This window comes from Paroedura picta, chromosome 11 (genome assembly GCF_049243985.1).
Source record: "Paroedura picta isolate Pp20150507F chromosome 11, Ppicta_v3.0, whole genome shotgun sequence".
Taxonomy (NCBI): domain Eukaryota; kingdom Metazoa; phylum Chordata; class Lepidosauria; order Squamata; family Gekkonidae; genus Paroedura; species Paroedura picta.
The window spans coordinates 59,481,975-59,503,464 of record NC_135379.1 but is presented as its reverse complement, the minus strand read 5'-3'; the positions used below and the strand labels follow the sequence as shown (position 1 = coordinate 59,503,464).

The window sequence follows — 21,490 nt, the reverse complement described above, 5'->3', positions numbered from 1 at the left end:
CAGTACAGATATCCACAGTATGTCCTCCAAATTGCACGAGAACCATTTACTTGGGAATGAAATTTTAGACTACAAAAGCTGCAATCGTAATCACATTCATGTGTTTGGAAAGCCCACTGAATGTAGCCTGGGGTACTTTTGAGTAAAATGAATCTCAGGGAGAGAGGGGGACTATAAATGAAGTGCTGGTGGAAACAGCCATCGAGACGCGGATGACTTAGGGTAACCATGTGGTGTTTTCAAGGCTAGAGATCTTGAGAGGTGGTTTGCCACTGCCTGACTCCATGTCATGACTGTTTTTTCCCCTTGATCAGGCTAGCCTGGCCCATCCAGGATCCATTCCACATTCTTTGGGTAATGCACTTCCACTGTATTTTTGAAGCTGTATTTTAAACTAGTCCTCATACCTGAGGGACCACCTCTCCAGATACATCCCCTGGAGAGCTCTTCATCTAGCAAATACCAAATTGCTGGCAAGCCCCAGCCCCAGAGAGGTGCTCTTGGCCCTGCCTCCAGTCTGGTGGAATGACTTGCTGGCTGACGTGTCAGCCCTAACAGAGCTTCCTAAGTTCCAGAGGGCTTGCAAGATGGCACTCTTCCACCAGGCACTTGTTGAGGCCAAGGGACACCATTACCATCAGGTTTGGGCCCTCAGCCAGCCACTATCCTCCATTTTTTGCCTAGCTGACCATCTTATCCCCAGGCACATAGGGAGAGCAGGAGCAATGTAATGTATTTTAAAACCTAAACTTATTGTACTGGTTTTAATCTTATTGCGTAAGCCACCCCAAGACGGTGAGGAGAAGGGCAGTCTATGAATCAAAATATAAATAAAGTGCATTAAAATGCATTATCCAATGTGTGCAGAATGAACCCAGGACAGGGCTATAGATAAGAGAAACAGACATAAGATCAGATGTTTTTTTCTGTTTTGGATTCAGAACTCTCTTAATGATCACAGTTTGCACATACAGTACAACAGTGGGTGCCATTTCTGCATTACCAAAGGTCATGAATTGGATTAGTAAATGCAGACAGTTCAAACGTGTGTGCACTGCTCCGATAGCAATCGTATGCACACTTGCTTGAGTGTAAAGCATGCTGAAGTCAGTGGGGCTTACTTTCAAGTAAATGGTTTGGATCCAGACGGTGTTTCCACTCCACCTCACCCAAGTCCCCTCTGAACTTCTGAAGAGCAAATCTATATGCACTGGATTTTGAATCCACCTGCCCTTCAATGGTGTGGCCCCATGAAACATCCGTCTTGAGCAGGTAAAGTCCATGGGGGTGGGGGAGTGTACATTGTCATGCGTGAAGCTATATATTGTATCATGGCTTCCCAGCTTACATTCTCAAAGCAAAATAAAATCATCACACGGTACTTCATACAGGTCAGTGTACACCATTTCTCCTACAGTGCCTCTTTCTCAGTAGGAAGAACATCAACGTGCAAAGTAGCCCTTACGATAATTAAGGCATTAGCTTGAGAGCTAGGCCTGGTTTTCCATCCCAAGATCTAATCTCTTTGGAATATCCTAGCAGCTGTTTCCCTGGACCAGCTACAAAATACTGCCATGGAACCAACAAGGAATCTCGGAACACCATCCTTTGGTAAAGGGGGGAAAACCCCACTAACATGAGAACAAATTGTACCATTAGAAATTATTCTTACCTGCTAATCCAATGGTCATTAGGCCATTCACTAGGGGGGAAAGAGAAAGTAGTTGTTATATTCCGAAACAATTGAAATTAGATTATTAAGAAATGGAGCACACAAGCTTTGTTAATCATATAGTGTTTTGACAAATCTGACCGGATTACTCTTTTATGCTATTCTAGAACACTTGAAAGGAAGGAGACTGGGGCTTTCTAGGTATCTTCATAACACTGCTTTTATGCCAGTTTCAAAAACATGTATTAAAAACTAACTGCTTCAGCATGTAAAGAACCACTGAAGGAATCTCCCCCCCCCAAAAAAAAAACAACCTGCATGTACATTTTCCAGAATTTCTCTCTGTTTCTTTCTCAGGAATCTCCTAAAATTTCCTCAGGAGATAACTGTCGATCCCCAGAGCACTGTTTAAGATGACAAATCTAGAAAGAACACATGACAGCGGATGTATTATAATGCAATGATTGTGAAAGGCAGGTTCCCATGGGTGAGGCATTTTTTCTGAAATTCAGGAAGGAGGACAAACCCAACTGTATGCCTGTTTACTCACTGACACCAGATTGGTGCCCCAAAGAGGCTTAACACTGGATCTCCTTCACTCCCTATTATTCTGTACGTTCTTTTAGGCTGGGGGGGGGGGGGTCTGGCCCAATTTCAGCCTTCGATGGGTTCTCCAAGATCACGGCCTGAAACTCTAATCACGAAACCAGATTGAGGCTTTCTGTCAAAGGGGCAGTGGCGAGCAAGCTGCCGGGGATCTGACAAAGCAGAGACCTCTCAAGGGACTAGTTGATATCATTCATGGTTGCACACATCTGACTGCTGACCTTCACAAAATGCATTAAAAAAAAAAACAAGCTTGTGCAATACGTACTCAAAAATCAATTAATATTGAGTTCAAACTAAATTCTCTTACCCAGTAATGATGGGAACAATCTATATGCTCAATGATGGAGCTGCTGTTGATTTTTCACTCATGGCGATTTCAGCCTCTCTCTACTAACTTAATCTGGTTACAGAACTCCCTCAAGAATATCATGCCTATAAATCTAAGCCTGATTTCTCCATTCATAGGTGATCCAGCCGAGGCTCTAGACCTGCAGCAGCAATAACTTTGTCTCCCTCAGTGACTGACTCACATACTCCTTTGCTAGGGCTCAGGCCCCTCCATAGGCAGAAGGGGAGCTAGCTAGCAACACACTCTTAGGACAAGGCTACCTGTTTTGAATCAGCAAAGCATCGCTTGGCCAGAAGAAGAAGAAGAAGAAGAAGAAGAAGAAGAAGAAGAAGAAGAAGAAGAAGAAGAAGAAGAAGAAGAAGAGTTGGTTCTTATATGCCGCTTTTCCCTACCCGAAGGAGGCTCAAAGCGGCTTACAGTCGCCTTCCCATTCCTCTCCCCACAACAGACACCCTGTGGGGTGGGTGAGGCTGAGAGAGCCCTGATATCACTGCCCGGTCAGAACAGTTTTATCAGTGCCGTGGCGAGCCCAAGGCCACCCAGCTGGTTGCATGTGGGGGAGCGCAGAATCGAACCTGGCATGCCAGATTAGAAGTCCACACTCCTAACCACTATACCAAACTGGCACCAAACTGTAGTGAGTCATGTCACTTTTATCCAGGAAGCTCAGGCAGCAAACATTTCATACATTCTCTAGCTGAAAGACTAAGGTGACCATTAGTGCTGCTTTTCGGGGACTCTCCCACCTTTGGCAAAATAGTCCCGCGTCCCATCAGGTACTTAGAAAGTCCCATGCCCAGCTGCAAGGTGAGCACTCGGTGGACCGCTGCCCAGCCTGGCCACCTGGCCTTCGCCAAGCTCTTCCCCATAAGATCATGATTTAGTACACTGTGCATCCTGCAGACAGAGCTGCCACCACGTAACGTTTAATATCTCCGTACGTTCATGACAAAAGATCCTCCTTGCCAATCACCACTGGCTTTCCCCCCTTCTTTTTCTGACACCAACAAAATTGTCGTCTTGATTGCCTACGAGCAGAATAGCTGATGGTTGTCAGGGGGAGTTTCGTTCCGATCAAACTCTGCTGCGATGCAAAATGAAAGATCTCTGCCCTATAATTATGAGCACGAAGTAATTATGCCTCCAGGCTCTGGTACGTTTACCACTTTAGAGTCATTTCAGCAATTTATATGACCACCAAAACTCCTAGGTGGAAATGTGAACATTTATTTGGCATCTGCCACATTTTTTAGGATGACAGGCTGGGAACAGGCTGGAGAGAAGGGCGGGGGATCTACAGCCTCTTCATCCAGGGATAAAATAAGGTGCACGCTAAACGTTGCCCTGCTTCACAGCTCGTAAAGCCACGGGGTCCCCAACCTTAAGGTGACCAGATTTTAACATTGGTAAAGCGGGATACCATTGACCGGGGGGATTCTTGATTAAGAATTTGGTCTATACAGAGCAACAAAAATTTGCATAGAACGCAAAAATATTATTGTAATATATATATTTTTTAATTTCAACATAAGTACAATTTGCCAGGTGCCCCCAGATGTCCCTCCAAAAGTGGGACAATCTGGTCACCTTAAGCTTGTGCCTTTGAACACCTTGGAATTCTGATGAAGGGCACAAACAAAGGTAAACATTCTAAAAGGAGGGCCTCGCTTATGGGAGGGAAGAGATTAGAGCAGGTGAAGAGCTTTAGATATTTAGGGGCGACCTTCCAGACCACTGGTTCCAAATTGGAACATTGCAGATATGCAGCTATCCTTGGGGAAGGAACTGCCCATAATTCAGTGAAATTCTACCATACAAAGGGAGCTCATTTTGTCCCGCCCTCTATTAGGCTATTTCGGGCAAAAAAACAATAGCCGAGATGCTGCACAGAACCCTTCTTGGTCCTCCTGCCTCTTGCTTTGCACCGTCAGAATGAGCACAGTCTAAGTTCCTTAGGGCTGCGTTGCAAGTCCTTAAATATGTTCCTATCTCTACAGTACACCTGGAATCAGGCATGTCGAAGACCGAAGACAGAATTGGTCTATTTTGATCTTGCTAAAGGCTCATTTCTCAGCAAACGGACTGCTACCACTCATCGTTAGTGACAACTTTAAATCCAGATAGCAGCGGCTTACCGAAAATAAAATCGTGAGCCTTGGTTTTTCTATCTAATCTGTTTGCTTGTTTCTACGTGGCTATGCCCCACTTCAAAGTTTTTCTTTTGTTCAGGCATTAATGGCCCATTATATGATGTGACCCATTTGAGCCAAACAACCTGCTGCGGGAAAAGAGGGAGAACAATCCCAATTGTTGCAAAAAGAATGAAGGAAATGAGGCAAACAACACTGGAGAATCGACTCGGCACAAAGTAAGTATATGAGTTGTAACTGGAAAACATCATAAACATACTGCTGTAAAGAAGCTGGGCTGGCACAATGAAGAACAGAAAAGATGGACTCAAGCGGGCAGCTGAGTTGGTCTGAAGCAGCAACTCTGGTCTCCATTACTGGTCTCCTATCCAAATACTAATGGGGCCAGGTAAAGGTAAAGGTATCCCCTGTGCAAGCACTGGGTCATGTCTGACCCTTGGGGTGACGCCCTCCAGCGTTTTCATGGCAGACTCAATACGGGGTGGTTTGCCAGTGCCTTCCAGTTTGGTGTAGAGCCAGTTTGGTGTAGTGGTTAGGAGTGCGGACTTCTAATCTGGCATGCCAGGTTCAATTCTGCGCTCCCCCACATGCAGCCAGCTGGGTGACCTTGGGCTCGCCATGGCACTGATAAAGCTGTTCTGACTGAGCAGTGATATCAGGGCTCTCTCAGCCTCACCCACCTCACAGGGTGTCTGTTCTGGGGAGAGGAAAGGGAAGGGGATTGAGACTCCTTCGGGTAGAGAAAAGCGGCATATAAGAACCAACTCTTCTTCTTCTTCCCTAGTCATTACCGTTTACCCCCCAGCAAGCAGGCTGGGTCCTCATTTTACCGACCTCGGAAGGATGGAAGGCTGAGTCAACCTTGAGCTGGCTGCTGGGATTGAACTCCCAGCCTCATGGGCAGACAGCTTCAGACAGCATTTCTGCTGCCTTACCACCCTGCGCCACAAGAGGCTCTTCAATGGGGCCAACCCTTATATCTAACAGACTTTCTTTATTAGTGTGATAAAAGGGATAAGAGAATTAATAAAACCATTATAGACATGTAAAAGTCAGAGGACGATAATAAAATTAATAGAACCATTATAATAACATATAAATTATGGGAGTAAACAATTATCAGCTTTCAAGTTTCACTAGACGCGTCCTAATAGCAGCTGACAGAAACTTTGCCACCCCCTCAATCAACACGGGGTTCTGACTGTCCATGAAAAACAGTACTTTAGCCTGGTCAGAAACCTGGCACACCTAGTTTAAAAAGCGGGCGGGGGGGGGGGGGGACGCGTGAGTGTGTGTGTGGGGGGTGTTTTCAGTGTGGGAACCGGCGGCAGGGCGGGAAGGGGTCTGGGGGTTAGCGGGCGGTGGGCAGACACGGGAGTGTGTGTGGGGGGTGTTTTTAGTATAGGAAGCGCCAGCGGGGTGGGAAGGGGTCTGGGGAGGGTGGGGGGTAGTTGGCTTTGGCCGTTTGCGCAGTGTTGTGGGGGGCGGGAAAGGAGCAGGAGCAGTTAAAGATAAGCAGATCTGAATGCATCTAAATATAAGGTGTCCAAAGATATTCCAATGGTTCTGATTTTATGTTCAACCATTTCTATCCAATTGGATCGATTTTCTGTGAGCGTTAAATATGTAAGGCTCGTTGTTTCCAAGCTAAAAAGCAAGCGAAGCCAAAATTTAATGGTTATCAACCAGGCTTTAGTAGCCAAACGTATTTGATTAAGTTCCAGGCATAACGCTGTGTATGATACACGGTTTGGAACACCTAAAATCTGGACCAAGCCTGCTAAACATTCAAGGTCTAACAAGCTCAGGCATATATTCTCCCAGCAGATATCTGTTGACTGAAAAAAAGTAGTTATAGCTTTTTATATTTGAGTCTGGTAAAATTGTCCTTTTTATTGTCTTTCCTCATAGGGAAGCTATTTCAGCTCCCTGATCATCACTTGTTCAGCTGTGTGACCTTGGGTCAGACACAGTTCTCTCAGAGCTCTCTCAGTTTCACCTGCCTCACAGGGTGTCTATTATGGGGAAAAGAAGGGTAGGCAATTGCAGACTGCTTTGATATTCCTTTGGGGTGACAAAAGACCAGCTCCTCTTCTTTCTTGCACCTTTTCCAGTTGCATGTTGGAGTAACCATAAATGTACAGTGGCTATACCACATATTTATAAAAGGGCATTATGACAATAGTTTCCACACACAGCCCACCCCCAATCCTTTCTCAAACTCTGGCACAACATTTGATTTGCCAACCCCAAGGTGTGTTTCCTGGTCAGGTCAGGTCAGATTTCCATCAGCATACGTCAAGTACAAAAGTTTTTTGACCCACTATGGATACTTAGAATCACAGAATCATAGAGTTGGAAGGGGCCATACAGGCCATCTAGTCCAACCCCCTGCTCAATGCAGGATCAGCCCAAAGCATCCTAAAGCACCGACCCTCTTTGCACTGACCCTCTTTGCAGCCCACTCACCCAGTTTGAACCTCTTGGATCTCTTCTGGCTCTGGGCTTTTCCACATTCTAATTTTCCTCAATTGGGTCCCCCAACTGATTTGGGGGAAGGGGTCATCACTGTACATGTTTTGCTGTCTGACGAAGGGTGTTTGCACTCGAAAGCTCACGCCTTGAATAAATCTTTGTTGGTCTTAAAGGTGCTACTGGACTCTGATGTTTTGCTCCAGTTAGGGATCAATTGGATATTATACCACTTTATGTACTGCTCATCTCTCTGCAGATTTAAACTCCAGGTTGTTATGCCAGCCACACATTGATGTAATATTAAATTACCCATTGGGGGGCAAAATGTGCAGAGCAGAACCACCATTACCCCGAAACAACAGGACTGCACAAGCAAGGAAATAAAAATGTAAGGGAAAAACCCATCCTGAGTAATGTAGTGTCTTTTGCAAACCTAGTGGCTTTACTTCTCACCCTCATTCCCAAACACCAATGTTCAAACAGCCCTAACCTTAATCCAAGTTGCTATGGAACCCCACTGCTTAATCCAGGGGTAGTCAAACTACAGCCCTCCAGATGTCCATGGACTACAATTCCCATGAGCCCCTGCCAGCATTCGCTGGCAGGGGGCTCATGGGAATTGTAGTTCATGGACATCTGGAGGGCCGCAGTTTGACTACCCCTGGCTTAATCCATTGTAAGAATTCTCCATTATCTACTATACTTCCTGTGTGTTTTTGGAGGAATGCTCAAGAAACCTATCTGCCAGGGTGTGTTTTTTAAAAGCCGTCTATCCATCTGCTTGCACAGAGAATTGCTCCTGTGAATCTAGGCCAGCAGAAGGCCCTTGGATGCTATTCAGTAGACTATTCGTGTCAAGCGGAAAGCATTTTCAGCTTATTAAGACAACCAGGCTAACTGCTCATTAGGAAAAAAGATACTTCTCTCCAAGAAAAAAAAAAGAGAGAGGTAGATTGCATGACAAATCGACACAGCAAAAGGAAACAGGTCAACAAGATATGATTGTAATTATTAAGTAGACCACCTCAAGTATAGCCATGGCCTCTCTTCACAAGAACGGCATGAATATGCATGCAAAGTACCATGTATTTCTGTTACACTGGCACTCTTAAGATGTAATGTACAAACCATAGTTGGCCAGTATGTCAATAAACATGGGGGGGTTCGTGGATCAACACTCTGGCCTCCCCATTCAAACATCTGCTAATTTGAAATTTTTCCTTTCAGGCTAGGATGCCAGTCGACCATTACATCCAAATAAGCAATCAATACTGAGCCGAACAGAATTTGAGACCAGTAGGACATTAAAAATCCATAAAATTTTTCAGGGTATAAACTTTCATGAGTAAAGAAGCTCACTTTGATTCAGATCTTGGTCTGCAAACCAGGATTCTAAATTGGAATACAGGCCTATTATGCACAGGTGTTTCCCCTTGTTTTCATTGTACATGTTCCTTGGGTTTTGTTGTTTGCATTGATTTTTCTCCCTTCAGTACTCAGTTTGCTATCTGGTCACAGTTTCCCCTGCTATCTGAGAGTGCTTTTGTGTTAATTATTCCCTTGTTGTGCTTCCATATTCCCTCAATCCCCCTGCCCTTTTGTCATCCCTGCAAGATCACTCCCCACCCCCGCTGACATCAAGTTTCTTCTGCTCACTCTGTGCCTTCTGCCATCCTCACCCTCTTCAACATTATACAAGCTTCATTTTCCCATTTTTAAATCTTTAATTTTCTTTACAAGCCGCATAAGTCTAGTGATATGAGCAATCTGCTAGTCTCAGATTGCTGAATTTGAAAAATGAAAACGATTAGAGGAAAGTTTAGAAAGACATGCATGAGCTTTACTTTCTGCTGCTATATTGACTTGAAAGGCAAATTGGAAAGGAGGCAAACCATGGCATCTCCAATGCAAAAAAGAAAAGAAAAAAGGATTTCAGTGCTGCATACAAACAAAATAAAGAGAAGGAATTGAAGGAAGGAATTGACATTAGATACTAAGTGTAGAAGGAATTGACATTAGATACAAAGAGACAGCAAGACTGGAATGTGAAATCTACAGGTTTGGAAATATTTTTCCCTTTAAGGCAGTGGTCCCCAACCTTTTTATCACCGGGGACCACTCAACGCCTTTTACTGAGGTCTGGTGGGGGGGGGGGGGGTAGTTTACTCCTCTACTCTCAACCACTGCCCTAACGCTCTCTGATCGCTATGGTAATGTTTAAACATCCCTTCAAAATAAGATACAGACACGCCACAACAATGAACATAAGGTACATTTTATTTTCATGGAAATTTTAACTCATGACAATGACAAATCAATGGGAACCCTGAGCTTGTTTCTCTGCAACGAGATAGTCCCATCTGGGAGTGATGGAAGACAATGACACCCGAAGTGTGTTGTAAAGGGCTGGGGGGGGTTGAAGTAAAGGGCCGGGGGGGGGGGGGGAGAAGGCGTCCTTCGCGGCCCACCTCCAATTAGTCGAAGGACCACATGTGGTCCGCAGCCCACAGGTTGGGGATCGCTACTTTAAGGCATTAGTGAACAAACTTGGGGGAGGGACCATTTCAGCAGTCTCTGGAAGCTGCCATTCTACTGTGGATGTAGAAGGTAGACGGGTTTTATGTGGGGATTTTATGGGGGAGGTCATCTGTAAGCCACTGCAAATCTTCGGAAAGCAGTGGGATATAAGTCTAATGAAGAAGAAGTGTATTCAGCATAGTTAGGACAGGAACTTCAATGATTTTCAAATTTCCCCCCTCAGTATCCTGATTGGTTCAACAGAGACTTCCTGCTTTTTTGAGTATGCTTCCTCCCTGCTTGCTTCCAGAAAAGCAGTTGAACAGAAAGACTGCAGACAGCAGCTCGCTTAATCATTAGGTCTCTCTCTCCCCATAGTTGTTTCTCTTCATAAATAAAACTATTGTAGTCTTTAAGCTGCCCAGTGCTGTGATCTCTCTGCATATTCAAACTCTGCCAGCAATTTTAACCCTGATTGTGGCCTTTCTCTGTTGCATTTTAACCCTGACAGGCTTTACGGCGACTGTCAATTCTCATAGAATCATAGAATCTTTACACCGCTCCACAGGAGCGGTATAAATAAAACAAGGGGGGTGGGGGTAGGCTCAGTCCGGGATGGGGGGGGCAACGATTGGCCCCTTGGCCCCAGATTGACAAGTGGAAGAGCCAATCGGGAGGTGCTTTGTGCCTCCCAATTGACCCCTCCACTTGTCAGTCCGGGGCGCACACCTCCCGATTGGCCCCCAGAGACCCGGACTATCATTCCCAACATTCGGGAGGCGTGCAGCACCTCCCGACCAGCCCACACACTCCCACACCTGCCTGAGGCCACCTGCTACCATTACTCCACTCCCCGGCCATGCTACAGGTAGGCGGCCGGAGATGCGCATGCCGCCGACCCTTCCACCTCATCCTGCCCCCCTCCCAAATGCTTTCCCTCTCCCCAACAACTGCGCCTTAGCTCCGGCCACCGCCCCGACATGCCGCCCTCCCCGGAGGACACTCACATCCCAATGTGCACTATGCAGGACACTGACATCCACTGTAACCTGCCACCACCCTGAGCCTTCACAGCATCAGCCTCTCCGTCAGATGGCTATCCAACCTCTGCTTAAAAATCTCCAAAGATGGAGAACCCACCACCTCCCGAGGAAGCCTGTTCCACTGAGAAACCGCTCTAACTGTCAGGAACTTCTTCCGGATGTTTAGATGGAATTTCTTTTGAATTAATTTCATCCCATTCATTCTCATCTGTCCCTCTGGGGCAAGAGAGAACAATTCTGCTCCATCCTCCACATGGCAGCCTTTTAAATACTTGAAGATGGTTATTAGATCCCCTCTCAGTCGCCTCCTCTCTAGGCTAAACAGACCAAACTCCCCCAGCCTTTCTTCATATGTCTCATCTCGTTCATCATTGTGCTTTAACTGTTATTAAGGCAATGACAATGAAGACCATTTAAAGAAATGAAATGTGAGGAAAGACATTAGAAGAATCTAGCGATTGCCTGAACACATTATATTGAGCACAAAGCAATTCCAGAAATTGGGAGGGGGGGGGGAGAAGGAGATTAAAGGACTTGTTAAAACTCTCCTTGGCAACATAAATGACACCCCCAGTCCACTGGCATACTTATAAGGTACCCTAGTAGTAATGCAAGGGCAAAGCACACAGTATTAACTTGTAGAAATAACCATGGGTGCTGGCACATGACTTTAAAGGGCATAAAAGCAAAACAGGGAACAGTGGAACTATGAGCAATTGAGTTGGTCCCCCCCCGCCCTCCCAGGAATACTGGGGTTCCCACCCCCCCCCCAGGAATGCAGCTGTGGGGTCTGCAATCTAAAGCAGAAACTCATGGGGGGCTATTTACCCCCTCCTTCTGGCAGCTTTCCATGTCAAAATCGTACACGCTTCAGCTGCTTTTCCTCAACTTCCGCATCCAGTTCTTAATGGCAGCCACCCGGACAGGGAGCTGGCAAGTGACCTTGTGCTTTCAAGGCAGCCTCTGCAGCCACATTTGTAAAGGAACAAAAAAAATAGGGACAAATTGTACGCATCAGCAAAGCACATAATTTGGTTTGGCCCCTGGCCACCAAGGCACTAAGACTGGGGTTGGGAGGAAGAAAAGCCTCACTGTAAGCACCTTCAGTCATTCGGTCTTTTCTGCAATCCACAGGAATAAGAAGTCACCGTTTGGCTTGCATAGATGGTCAGGGTTGCATGATGGGACATCTGGGGATGCTAGCCCTCAGGTGGGACCTGGGGATCCCTTGGAATTGCAGCTCACCTGTCCCGTTTTCAAGGGGGCAGGCTAACAGAGGTGGTCTCTGCCTCTGCCTTTGGGTAACAACTCTGGACCTCTTTAGAAGTCTCCCATCCAACTACTAAGTGAGGCTGACTTTGTTTTGCTTCCAAGATCCAATGAGCTCGGTCTAACTCAGGCCATTCAAGTCAGGGGCAAGGGGAAGTTACACAACAGCCTATGCCTTCCTTTGCATGGCATTTTATTATGCTGTAATCGCTAGACTAGGGAGGAAAAACAAGCAAGGGATAGACATCTGGACCATAGCAAAGCGAATCAGATTGTAATGGGGGAGGAGGTGTCTAAAAAAGAAAAATTAAATGAAGCCCAAAAGAAAGAAGGAGAGCTAGGGTTTCGAACGCTGCTCTTTACTACCCGAAGGAGACTAGCAGTGGTTTAGAAACACCTGTCCCTTCCTCTCCTCATAACAGACATTCTGTGGGGTAGGACAGGCTGAGAGAACTGGCTGGTCCAAGGTCACCCAGCAGGCCTTGTGTGTCTCAAAGCAGCTCACAGCTGCCTTCCTCTCCCCACCACACACACCCAGTGAGGTAAGTGAGGTTAAAAGAGCTCTGAGAAAACTGTGACTAGCCCAAGGTCACCCAGCTGGCTGCATGTGGAGAAGGAGGAGGAGACCAAACCTGGCTCTCCAGATCAGAGGCTGCTGCTCTTAACCATCACACCGAAATGACTATAGAGTGTCTATAGACAGACCACTGAGGGCTTTTTGGCATGGCTCAAGGTTGTTTTATCTACCCACCTATAAGAATTGTTTGTGATTTCTTTTTCTTTTTTAAACTGCACATAGCGACAAACTCAGAGCCATTTTATCCCCTATGAGGCAGCAGATCCAGGTGCGTTTGTTTGTTATGTTTAAATTTTCTTCAGGGAATTCAAGGCTGAATCTGCACAGAGCTTTTATTGCAATCCCAGGTCAATTCAGTCCCTGCCGTCTCCACTGAATGCGATTTCCATTTTGATTTTGGGCGATTTACATTTTTTACCTGCAACAAGCAGGATTGATCCGGAGCGACTGTATATTTTCCCCCGCAATATCCTAGAGTGGATATAACACTCAATATTTGAAAAATTGGCATGAGAAAACATGCAGCTCTCTCTTGTCTAAGCCTCCTTGGCTGATTGGCCAAGGCTTCAGCTCAAATGCTTCCTCATTCCCAGGTTGCAAGCTTGCCTTAAAGGGGAAGCCCTAACTTCTGAGAGCCAGTTTGGTGTAGTGGTTAGGAATGCGGACTTCTAATCTGGCATGCCAGGTTCAATTCTGCGCTCCCCCACATGCAACCAGCTGGATGACCTTGGGCTCATCACGGCACTGATAAAACTGTTCTGACCAAGCAGTGATATCAGGGCTCTCTCAGCCTCACCCACAGGGTGTCTGTTGTGGGCAGAGATTTGCCTCTTGGTTTTTTTCTCCCTCCTCTGCTGTCTCCAATCCTCTCCCCCCACACCACCTTCAAGAAAAAAAAAGAGGCTCCTGCTGTGCTTGGCTCTCCACCCCCCCCCCCCTTCTGAACTTCCCTAATCACGTGCAGAATACTTTTCTGTTTCAGTGGGGGAAGGAAAGAGGAAGACCTGAGTTCAAATCAATCTGAATTCAGCAGGACCCGTAATGGAATAAACAAAGTAAGTGCAGAATCTGCCCAAGATGATCTCTCCTAGTAACATGCATGTGAATGCTATGCTGATACATCTACCCGTCTTATGCACATGTTGTAAGCAAAACTGAGGAAAACCTTGTTCTCCAGCTCTTTCCCAGACCCTATCATCACTGAGGAAATGCTTCAGATCTCAGAGGGATACAGACGGAAAGAAAGGACCCCAATAACTTGCAAAATGCCACTTTCACCCAGGTTTACCAAACTTCAAATCTGCTTGCCTTCGTACTGGAATACATTCACTGTTTTTCACAATTCCCTACAACTGTGGACAAACCATTAAATTCTGTGTGTGTTTTAAGTAGAGATTATTACTGGCCTCTGTTTTACATTTAATCCTTAATTTGGAGAAAACTGAGTAACCAAATAAGCAGGGAAAACTGCTACAACTTGAAAAAATGAACTTGATAAAGCCCAGTCTAATGACAGAGCCTACACACAGTTTAGAAAAACAAGTATTCCGGAAATTGTCTTTAAATTACTAGGAGAGGAAAGGGAAGGCAAATGTAAGCTGCTTTGAGACTCCTTCGGGTAGAGAAAAGCAGCGTATAAGAACCAACTCTTCTTCTTCAGTAATCTCAGGGCTCTCTCAGCCTCCCCTCCCTCACAGGGTGTCTGTTGTGGGGAGAGGAAGGGGAAGCGATTGGAAGCCGTTTTGAGACTCCTTCGGGTAGAGAAAAGCGGCATCTAAGAACCAACTCTTCTTCCTCTTCAGTAATCTCAGGGCTCTCTCAGCCTCACCTTCCTCACAGGGTGTCTGTTGCGAGGAGAGGAAAGGGAAGGCAAATATAAGCCGCTTTGAGACTCCTTCGGGTAGAGAAAAGCAGCATATAAGAACCAGTTCTTTTTATTCTTAAGCATGATAAATAGGACTTGATTTCTTGCAGGAAAGGAACCATCAACTGCTCTGGAAGCTCTTCTCATAATACCTGAAATGTCCCAAGCCAGTTATCCAAATGGTAAAGGAAATGATCTCTATATAGGCTCAGAGGCATTTGAGTCAAACATTTCAAAAACGGAACCCTGGCCAAGAAACCAGTGATCAACACCAAAGAATCAAAGCCTGTGATTCCTTATAACGTAAGATTTTTGCTCATGATGCGACTGAAGGAGATGTATGAGTCAGACCACTTTACCATGCACCAGTTCAGGCTGGCTGAGGGATCTTCTGGGGAAGGCAGTTGGGTACACATTCGTTTTACGTGCTTCCCATTTAGTCCTATGTTTAGCATCCGGCACGCCGTGTCTGGCCTCTGCAGCTCAAAGGATCAACATGTGAGGATCCTGGTGTCTAACTGAGCCTACCGTGCAGGGCCAGGATCCTCCCTTTGCCAACCCTGAGGCAAAGGCAGTGTTCAGAGACAGGGGCAAAGGGCATCAAGGGGTGAGCCAACTCCACGCTTCACCCATCCTTTTCAACCAAAGCCACACACTCCCATAAGACTATTTCCTGACCCAAAATGTAGAAAAGCAGGAACCAGAATCTGATACGATGTGCCTGTGTGATTTACTAGAGATCTGGCATTTGGGACAATAAGTTGATGCCCCCCCCCCGCCGAGTACTTTCAGACCTTCGGTTTAGCATTTCTGTTATTCTTTGTAATGTTTACCAAGTAAAAGGGGATCTACAACCCATGGCCCCAGAACCAAATATGCATTTTTTAAAATTAATAGTTAATGTTCAAACCCAACATGGGGCATGACGCTGAAGGGGGGAAGGAACTTTTCCAGATTTATTGTGGCCTCCCAATCTACTCCTACTCCCCTTCGCCAACTTTGCTCCTGGAAAATCAAGTCTTGGAAGGTGTGGAGATGCTGCTGTGGCTCCCTAGCAACCCCAAACTGCCACTGAGAGTTCAGTGGGCATTCTTGGTTTAAAGCTACAGGCATTATTTCTGTTATGTGGGGGTGCTTTAATGTCCCAGTACTGGTTTAGATTTCAGGAATTTCTGCAACCGGGAGACTTCCTTCAGTTTTCTAGAGAAAACCGCTAGATCCACGCCCTAGCTGTATCACTCACATCCTCTAGGCCCTAGCCTAGGGTACAATTTGGTAGTAGATATATTGTACAGTTTCAGTTATGAGCATGGGCTTTCTAATACTGGTTCTTTGTTGATCTCTTGCTCTGATGTCTGACATAGCTTGGTTCTTCAACCATAAACTATTACAGACTCTTGGCCTAAAGGGCCATTTCATGCATTATGGGGCAGCAGTCTTTCCTGAGAGATGGCTCGTAAATAAGCTGCAGTCCATCTTATTTGTCGGGCCATAAGGACTGCCAACTTTTATATTGGCCCCTCTGCCAGTTTCTTGAATAGCTGTTTGGTCTGCAAGCAATTATCAGGAGGTATTGTTCAAATTGCCCTGACCTGGGTGGCCCAGACTAGCCTCATGTATCATTAGCTCTTGGCAGCTCAGGGGGGGGGGACTTGGACAGGAGACCACCAAGGCTGTCCAGAGGCAGGAAAAGGCAAACTACTTCCACTCACCTTTTGCCTGGACAGCCCTTTCTGCCAACACATTATCCCGCCTCATGCCAAGAAAGCCTTCAAGTGCTCATTTCGTCTCATTAAACCCCTATTAATAGGACAAGACATGCACACCCCAAACATTTGGCAATTGGTGTTACACGTTGTTTCCAAGACTATGCCGTTTCTCCTTGTTATTAAACATTCCAGATTTATACCCGAGACTTTAAAAATAAAGGGTGGATGACCCGAAGAAAAGACTATTCCATTCATTAGTTCTGAGCGTAAGAACCTATCCTCAAGTGTTATCTAAACAATGCCTACTTATCACATATTAAAACCTGCTAAAACAGGGGTAGTCAACCTGTGGTCCTCCAGATGTTCATGGACTACAATTCCCATCAGCCCCCTGCCAGCAAATGCTGGCAGGGGGCTGATGGGAATTGTAGTCCATGAACATCTGGAGGACCACAGGTTGACTACCCCTGTGCTAAAATACAAGGGGGGGGGGATACGACTGTCCTTATATACACATGTCCAAACTTTGCAGTCTTTGTAAGACAGACTTGGCTGTATTCTCTTACATTCTGTCTCAGGCTCCCATCTCCAGCTATCTGCATTTGTTATAGCACTACCAAGCCCTCGGGTCCAAGAAATATTTCACACTGCAGCTAATTGATAATGGGAAGACGGAGAAAAGAAAGAGGGGAAACTGGAGAGGACAAAATCTCTTTTCCCAAGAGATACTCATCCAGTGCTGAAAACAGACATTTGCTAATGCAAGGAAAGGGGTTCTGAATCCTGCCTTCACAGGGGAATGACCTACTGCCTTTAAAAGGGGGCAGATTACTTATTCATTGGCAATATATAGAACCTACTCACTCTGGAACAGAATTTTCATCTGCGCTGATTCACAGATCAAATACAAAGGACAACGTAACTGCAGCTGAGTTGCCTACACACAAAGAGGACATAGAATTTGGGGGGATGGGGGGGAAAGCACTTTCACATCGCAACCGACTTACAGCAAGCAAGGATTTTGTAGGCAAGAGGTGAACAGAGATGTTGGGCCCTTAACTCCCTCGGTGTAACTCCCTGGACTTCCTTGGTGGTCTCCCTTCCAAGCGCTAACCTAGGGCTGATCCTGCTTAGCTTCTGGTGACCGTGCTAGCCTGGGCCACCCGGGTGAAAGATGAGCAGAGGTGGGCTGCCACTGGGGGTCTCTCATCCGATTGCTAGGCCAGGCTGACATTGTTTGACCTTTGGAGATCAGACTAGCCTGGCCCATCCAGGCCCAAACAGAATTTGGGTACACTGGCTTCTTAACTCATGAGGAACATTACACCTGGGGCCCCCAAAGCGCTGGTGGCTCAGACCCCGGGCCCTGCCACGGCAATGCAATGGGCGAAACGGCACTCCTCGTCCTCTCTGCTGACGCTGTGGTCTGTGCCAAGCGGACGGCATGGTGTGGGCGCTACCCCCAGCTCCACTTGCACTGCCCGGTTCAGTTTGCTGCGGGGCTCTCCTAACATCCAAATCCACCCCGAAAGAAACTGTGTCAAACTGCAGGTTCTGATTTCAATATAAAACGAGAAGATCGGTGACATTCTCTCTACCACAGAAGAAGGAAGGAAGCCCCAGCGGTCTAACAAGCCGGATGCCGACCATGAACAGGGGCTTGAGTTCTACCCGTGGGGAGCAACTTCTCATTTGAAACAGACACCTCCAACGAATCTGCGAATGGGACGGGATGGCAGCACTGCTGAAGTCCTGACCTGGGTGGCCCTGGCTAGCCCAATCTAGCCCGATCCTGGCCGCTAAGCAGGGTCAGCCCTGGTTAGGTCTTGGATGGGAGGCCACCAAGGAAGTCCAGGGACACGGCACTGGGGCAGGCAATGGCAAAACGCCTCGGTTGACCCCGAGTCGGTTGCGCCTTGATGGTATTTTCCTCCACCACCACCACTGAAGATGTGAGCGGTGACTAGTGAAAGCTCCTACCCTGCCACAAGTCAAAAGGTGCTCCTGGACCCGAGCTCTTTCTCTCCCCCCCCCCCCCAAGGATGCTTACCGGAGAGCTGCGACCGGGTTCGCTCCCCCTGGGTATCCTCCCCTGTTGCCTGTTGCAAGGCTGGGCTTGTTTCTCTGCACCGTTGAAATAGCCCCACCCGGTGACCTGCCTCCGTTAGCAGAGCCCCATGGCGGGAGAGAAGAATATCCCACACTGCAGGGCAGTTGCAAGGAGAAATGGGATGAACTCTGAGGTCAGCTCAAAAGGGATGGATGATCAAGGGCACGCCCGAATCACAGGGGGGGGGGGGGGTTGGGACGGTGTAAGAACTGGAAGCGCAGCGTGAAAATGAGGGAAGCCAGCCTCCCGGTGGGCCCTGGGCATCCCCCGGGACTGCAGTTCAGCTCCAGGCTGCAGAGGTCGGTTCCCCTGGAGAAAAGGGATGCTTGGGAGGCCCAGTACCCCGGTGGGATGCCTGTTCCCCATCCCCAGATCTCCAGGGGGGGTCTCCACCTGGATCCGGCCACCGGCGGGGGATGTGGGGAAAGGGTGGCCGGATCCAGGTGGAGGACCTGGCAGCCTTAGAAGGGATCCGGCCCACTCCTTCTTGCGCCTCTCCGGACGTGGCCGCTGCCTGATGCCCGGGGGGTTCTCCAGGGGGCCGGGGGGGGGGGCTGTGCTGATCTGCCAACTTTACGACCCTCCCCCGCCTGCTTTCTCCTGGGATCGTGCCTGCCTCCTCCGACCCGGCTCGCGAGGGCGCTTCTTGCCGGCTGCAGCGCGGACTTTGGGGAAGTCGCGACTTTGGCTTCCGCGGGCGGAAAGCGGCGCTGCGAGGCTGGATCTCCTGCCGCCCGCCGCCTGCCTGCCGCCGCCAGGCACTTACCGCACAGGGCCAAGAGGGAGAGGGGCGCCGCCGGCATCCCGACTCTCGTGGCCGCACCAGTCCGGACCCTCCGCGGAAATCAGCCCGCCGGCTCTCCCGCCACGACCCTGCTCTTCCTTCCGCAGCATCCAGTCCGGAGCAGCCGCTTGGGCACGTCGGGGGGGGGGAGGGAGGGGGCGGAATCCCACCCTTCCAGCCCTCCCCTCCAGCAGCCAGCTCCCAAAGCCATTTCCTCTCCGGTGCCTCCTTCCCTTGCCCCACCCCCGGAGGAGGAGGAGGAGGGGGGAGGAGGGGGGAGGAGGAGGTGGGGGGCTATTAGGGAAGGGATCCTCCCTGGGAAGGGAAGCACCTCTGGAAGCCACCCAGCAGCCCCCACCAGAAGGTGTCCCGCTGGGGCTCCCACACAGCGAAAGGGGAGAGAAGGGGACTTGGGAAGGTGCAGCCTGGAGAAAAGGAGGTTGAGAGGGGACATGATAGCCCTCTTGAAGTATTTGAAAGGTTGTCACTTGGAGGAGGGAAGGATGCTGTTCCCGTTGGCTGCAGAGGAGAGGACACGCAGTAATGGGTTTAAACTACAAGTACAACGATATAGGCTAGATATCAGGAAAAGAATTTTCACAGTCAGAGTAGTTCAGCAGTGGAATAGGCTGCCTAAGGAGGTGGTGAGCTCCCCCTCACGGGCAGTCTTCAAGCAAAGGTTGGATAAACACTTTTCTTGGATGCTTTAGGATGCGTTGGGCTGATCCTGTGTTGAGCAGGGGGTTGGACTAGATGGCCTGTGTGGCCCCTTCCAACTCTGTGATTCTATGAAGGAGAAAGGTCCCTGCCTTGGTTTTGGCCCCTGTGTGCTTCCTTTGGTGCCTATTTCGTCCTGCCGCTTCATTCTGCACTGTTCCAAAAACGTTTTTACAAAACAAGAGTTTTTCCCTGATGCGATGGCCGCTCAAGCGGGTGACCTCAAACGCCAGAACTAGTCGTGACAATGAAGTCTTGCCAGCTACTTGTCTGGGGTTAAGCCCAGGGTGGGTGGCCTTGTCCATCTGTTGACATCAAGGTCATCCAAGGATAGTTGCATTCATAGGGCAGGCCTGAGGCTCTTTGAATTTTCTTTGTGGAAGGGACTCACTGTACTAAATGGATGTTTGGAAACTGACCATAGGGGAGATATTGTTGACTTGCTACATTCATTCATTCATTCATTCATTCATTCATTCATTCATTCATTCATTCATTCATTCATTCATTCACCACCCTCTCCTGAGGCTCAGGGCAGTTTACATGGAACTGGAGAAAAAAACAGTAAAAATAACATGATAAATTGAACAACAGCGACACAGTCATAACAGGAGAACAGTAACATAATGGAATAACATGGTGAGAACATCCAATTTTAACTGTAACATACTGACGGCCCCATAGGATGGACATGTTGGTGGTGGTTTTCATTGGAGGAGGGGATCCGGGGCCAAATGGGAAGTGATTGGATTCAGGTCAACCTCTACCAAAAGGTAAAAAGAGCCTTTCTCTGTATGACTTTATGCATGGAGATCATATATATATGTATCTCCCAACAGCAGGTGCTTTCAGACTTCCCCAGGGTGGTGAAAAGTGAGGCATAAAAACCAACACTCCTTCTTCATGTTGATGTTTCAAGATGTCTCATGTTGATGTCTCAAGACCACAGCAGGATGCAGTCTTGGGCTGTATCAACAGAGCTATCACGTCGAGCTTGCAAGATGACCTAGTCCCGCTGTGTGCTGCATTGGTCAGATCACACCTGGAGTCCTGTGTGCAGTTCTGGAGGATATGGAGAAAAATGAGGGGGTGCAGAGGAAATGACAAGGATGATCCGGGGCCTGGGGACGAATGAGGAAAGTCTGAGGGACTTGGGAATGGTCAGCCAGGAGAAGAGGAAGCTGAGATGGGACCGGATGGCTCTCTTGAAGTACTTGAAAGGTTGTCACTTGGAAGAGGGCAGGGAGAGGTTCCTGTGGGCAGCAGGTGCAGTAACAGCTTTAAACTACGCACAGAATGGTACCGACTAGATATCAGGAAAATAATTTTCGCAGTCAGAAGCCTAAAATCTGCCAACAAACTGGCTTCCCTATTCATCTGCATTTATATCCACAATGCCAAAGCCAATTTTAGCACCTGGCTTAGCGTTTTTTCTCCCCCTCCCCCCCCCCCAAAAAAAAACCACTTAAGAAGAAAGGTCATTCCTAAGTAAGGCATAGGAAAGAAATGTGAAACTTTGTTTTTTATTATGGGGGAGGAAAGTTCTAATTCATTTGAAATTGTATGTTTTAAACCACGGTGTGAACTGCCCTGAGCTTTTTGGAAGGGTGGTACAAAAATATAATTATAAATAAATGGCAGTGGG

The 21,490-nt window shown here is 47.6% G+C and overlaps 1 protein-coding gene across 2 annotated transcripts in view; it reads right to left on the bottom strand.

Moving 5' to 3' along the window:
- The window catches only part of RAMP3 (receptor activity modifying protein 3), a 49,279-nt gene extending 29,915 nt beyond the window's left edge, over positions 1 to 19,364 (bottom strand). The window contains exons 1-2 of one of the 2 annotated variants that reach the window (XM_077303456.1): positions 19,111 to 19,344; positions 1,673 to 1,702 (exon numbers count right to left, since the gene is read on the bottom strand). In XM_077303456.1, coding sequence (XP_077159571.1) covers positions 1,673 to 1,702; positions 19,111 to 19,147 — 67 coding nt within the window. In that variant the 5' untranslated portion in view covers positions 19,148 to 19,344. Of the gene's footprint in view, positions 1 to 1,672; positions 1,703 to 19,110 lie in introns of both variants that reach the window. The other variant, XM_077303458.1, reaches the window with a different exon arrangement.
- Positions 19,365 to 21,490: the final 2,126 nt, after the last annotated feature.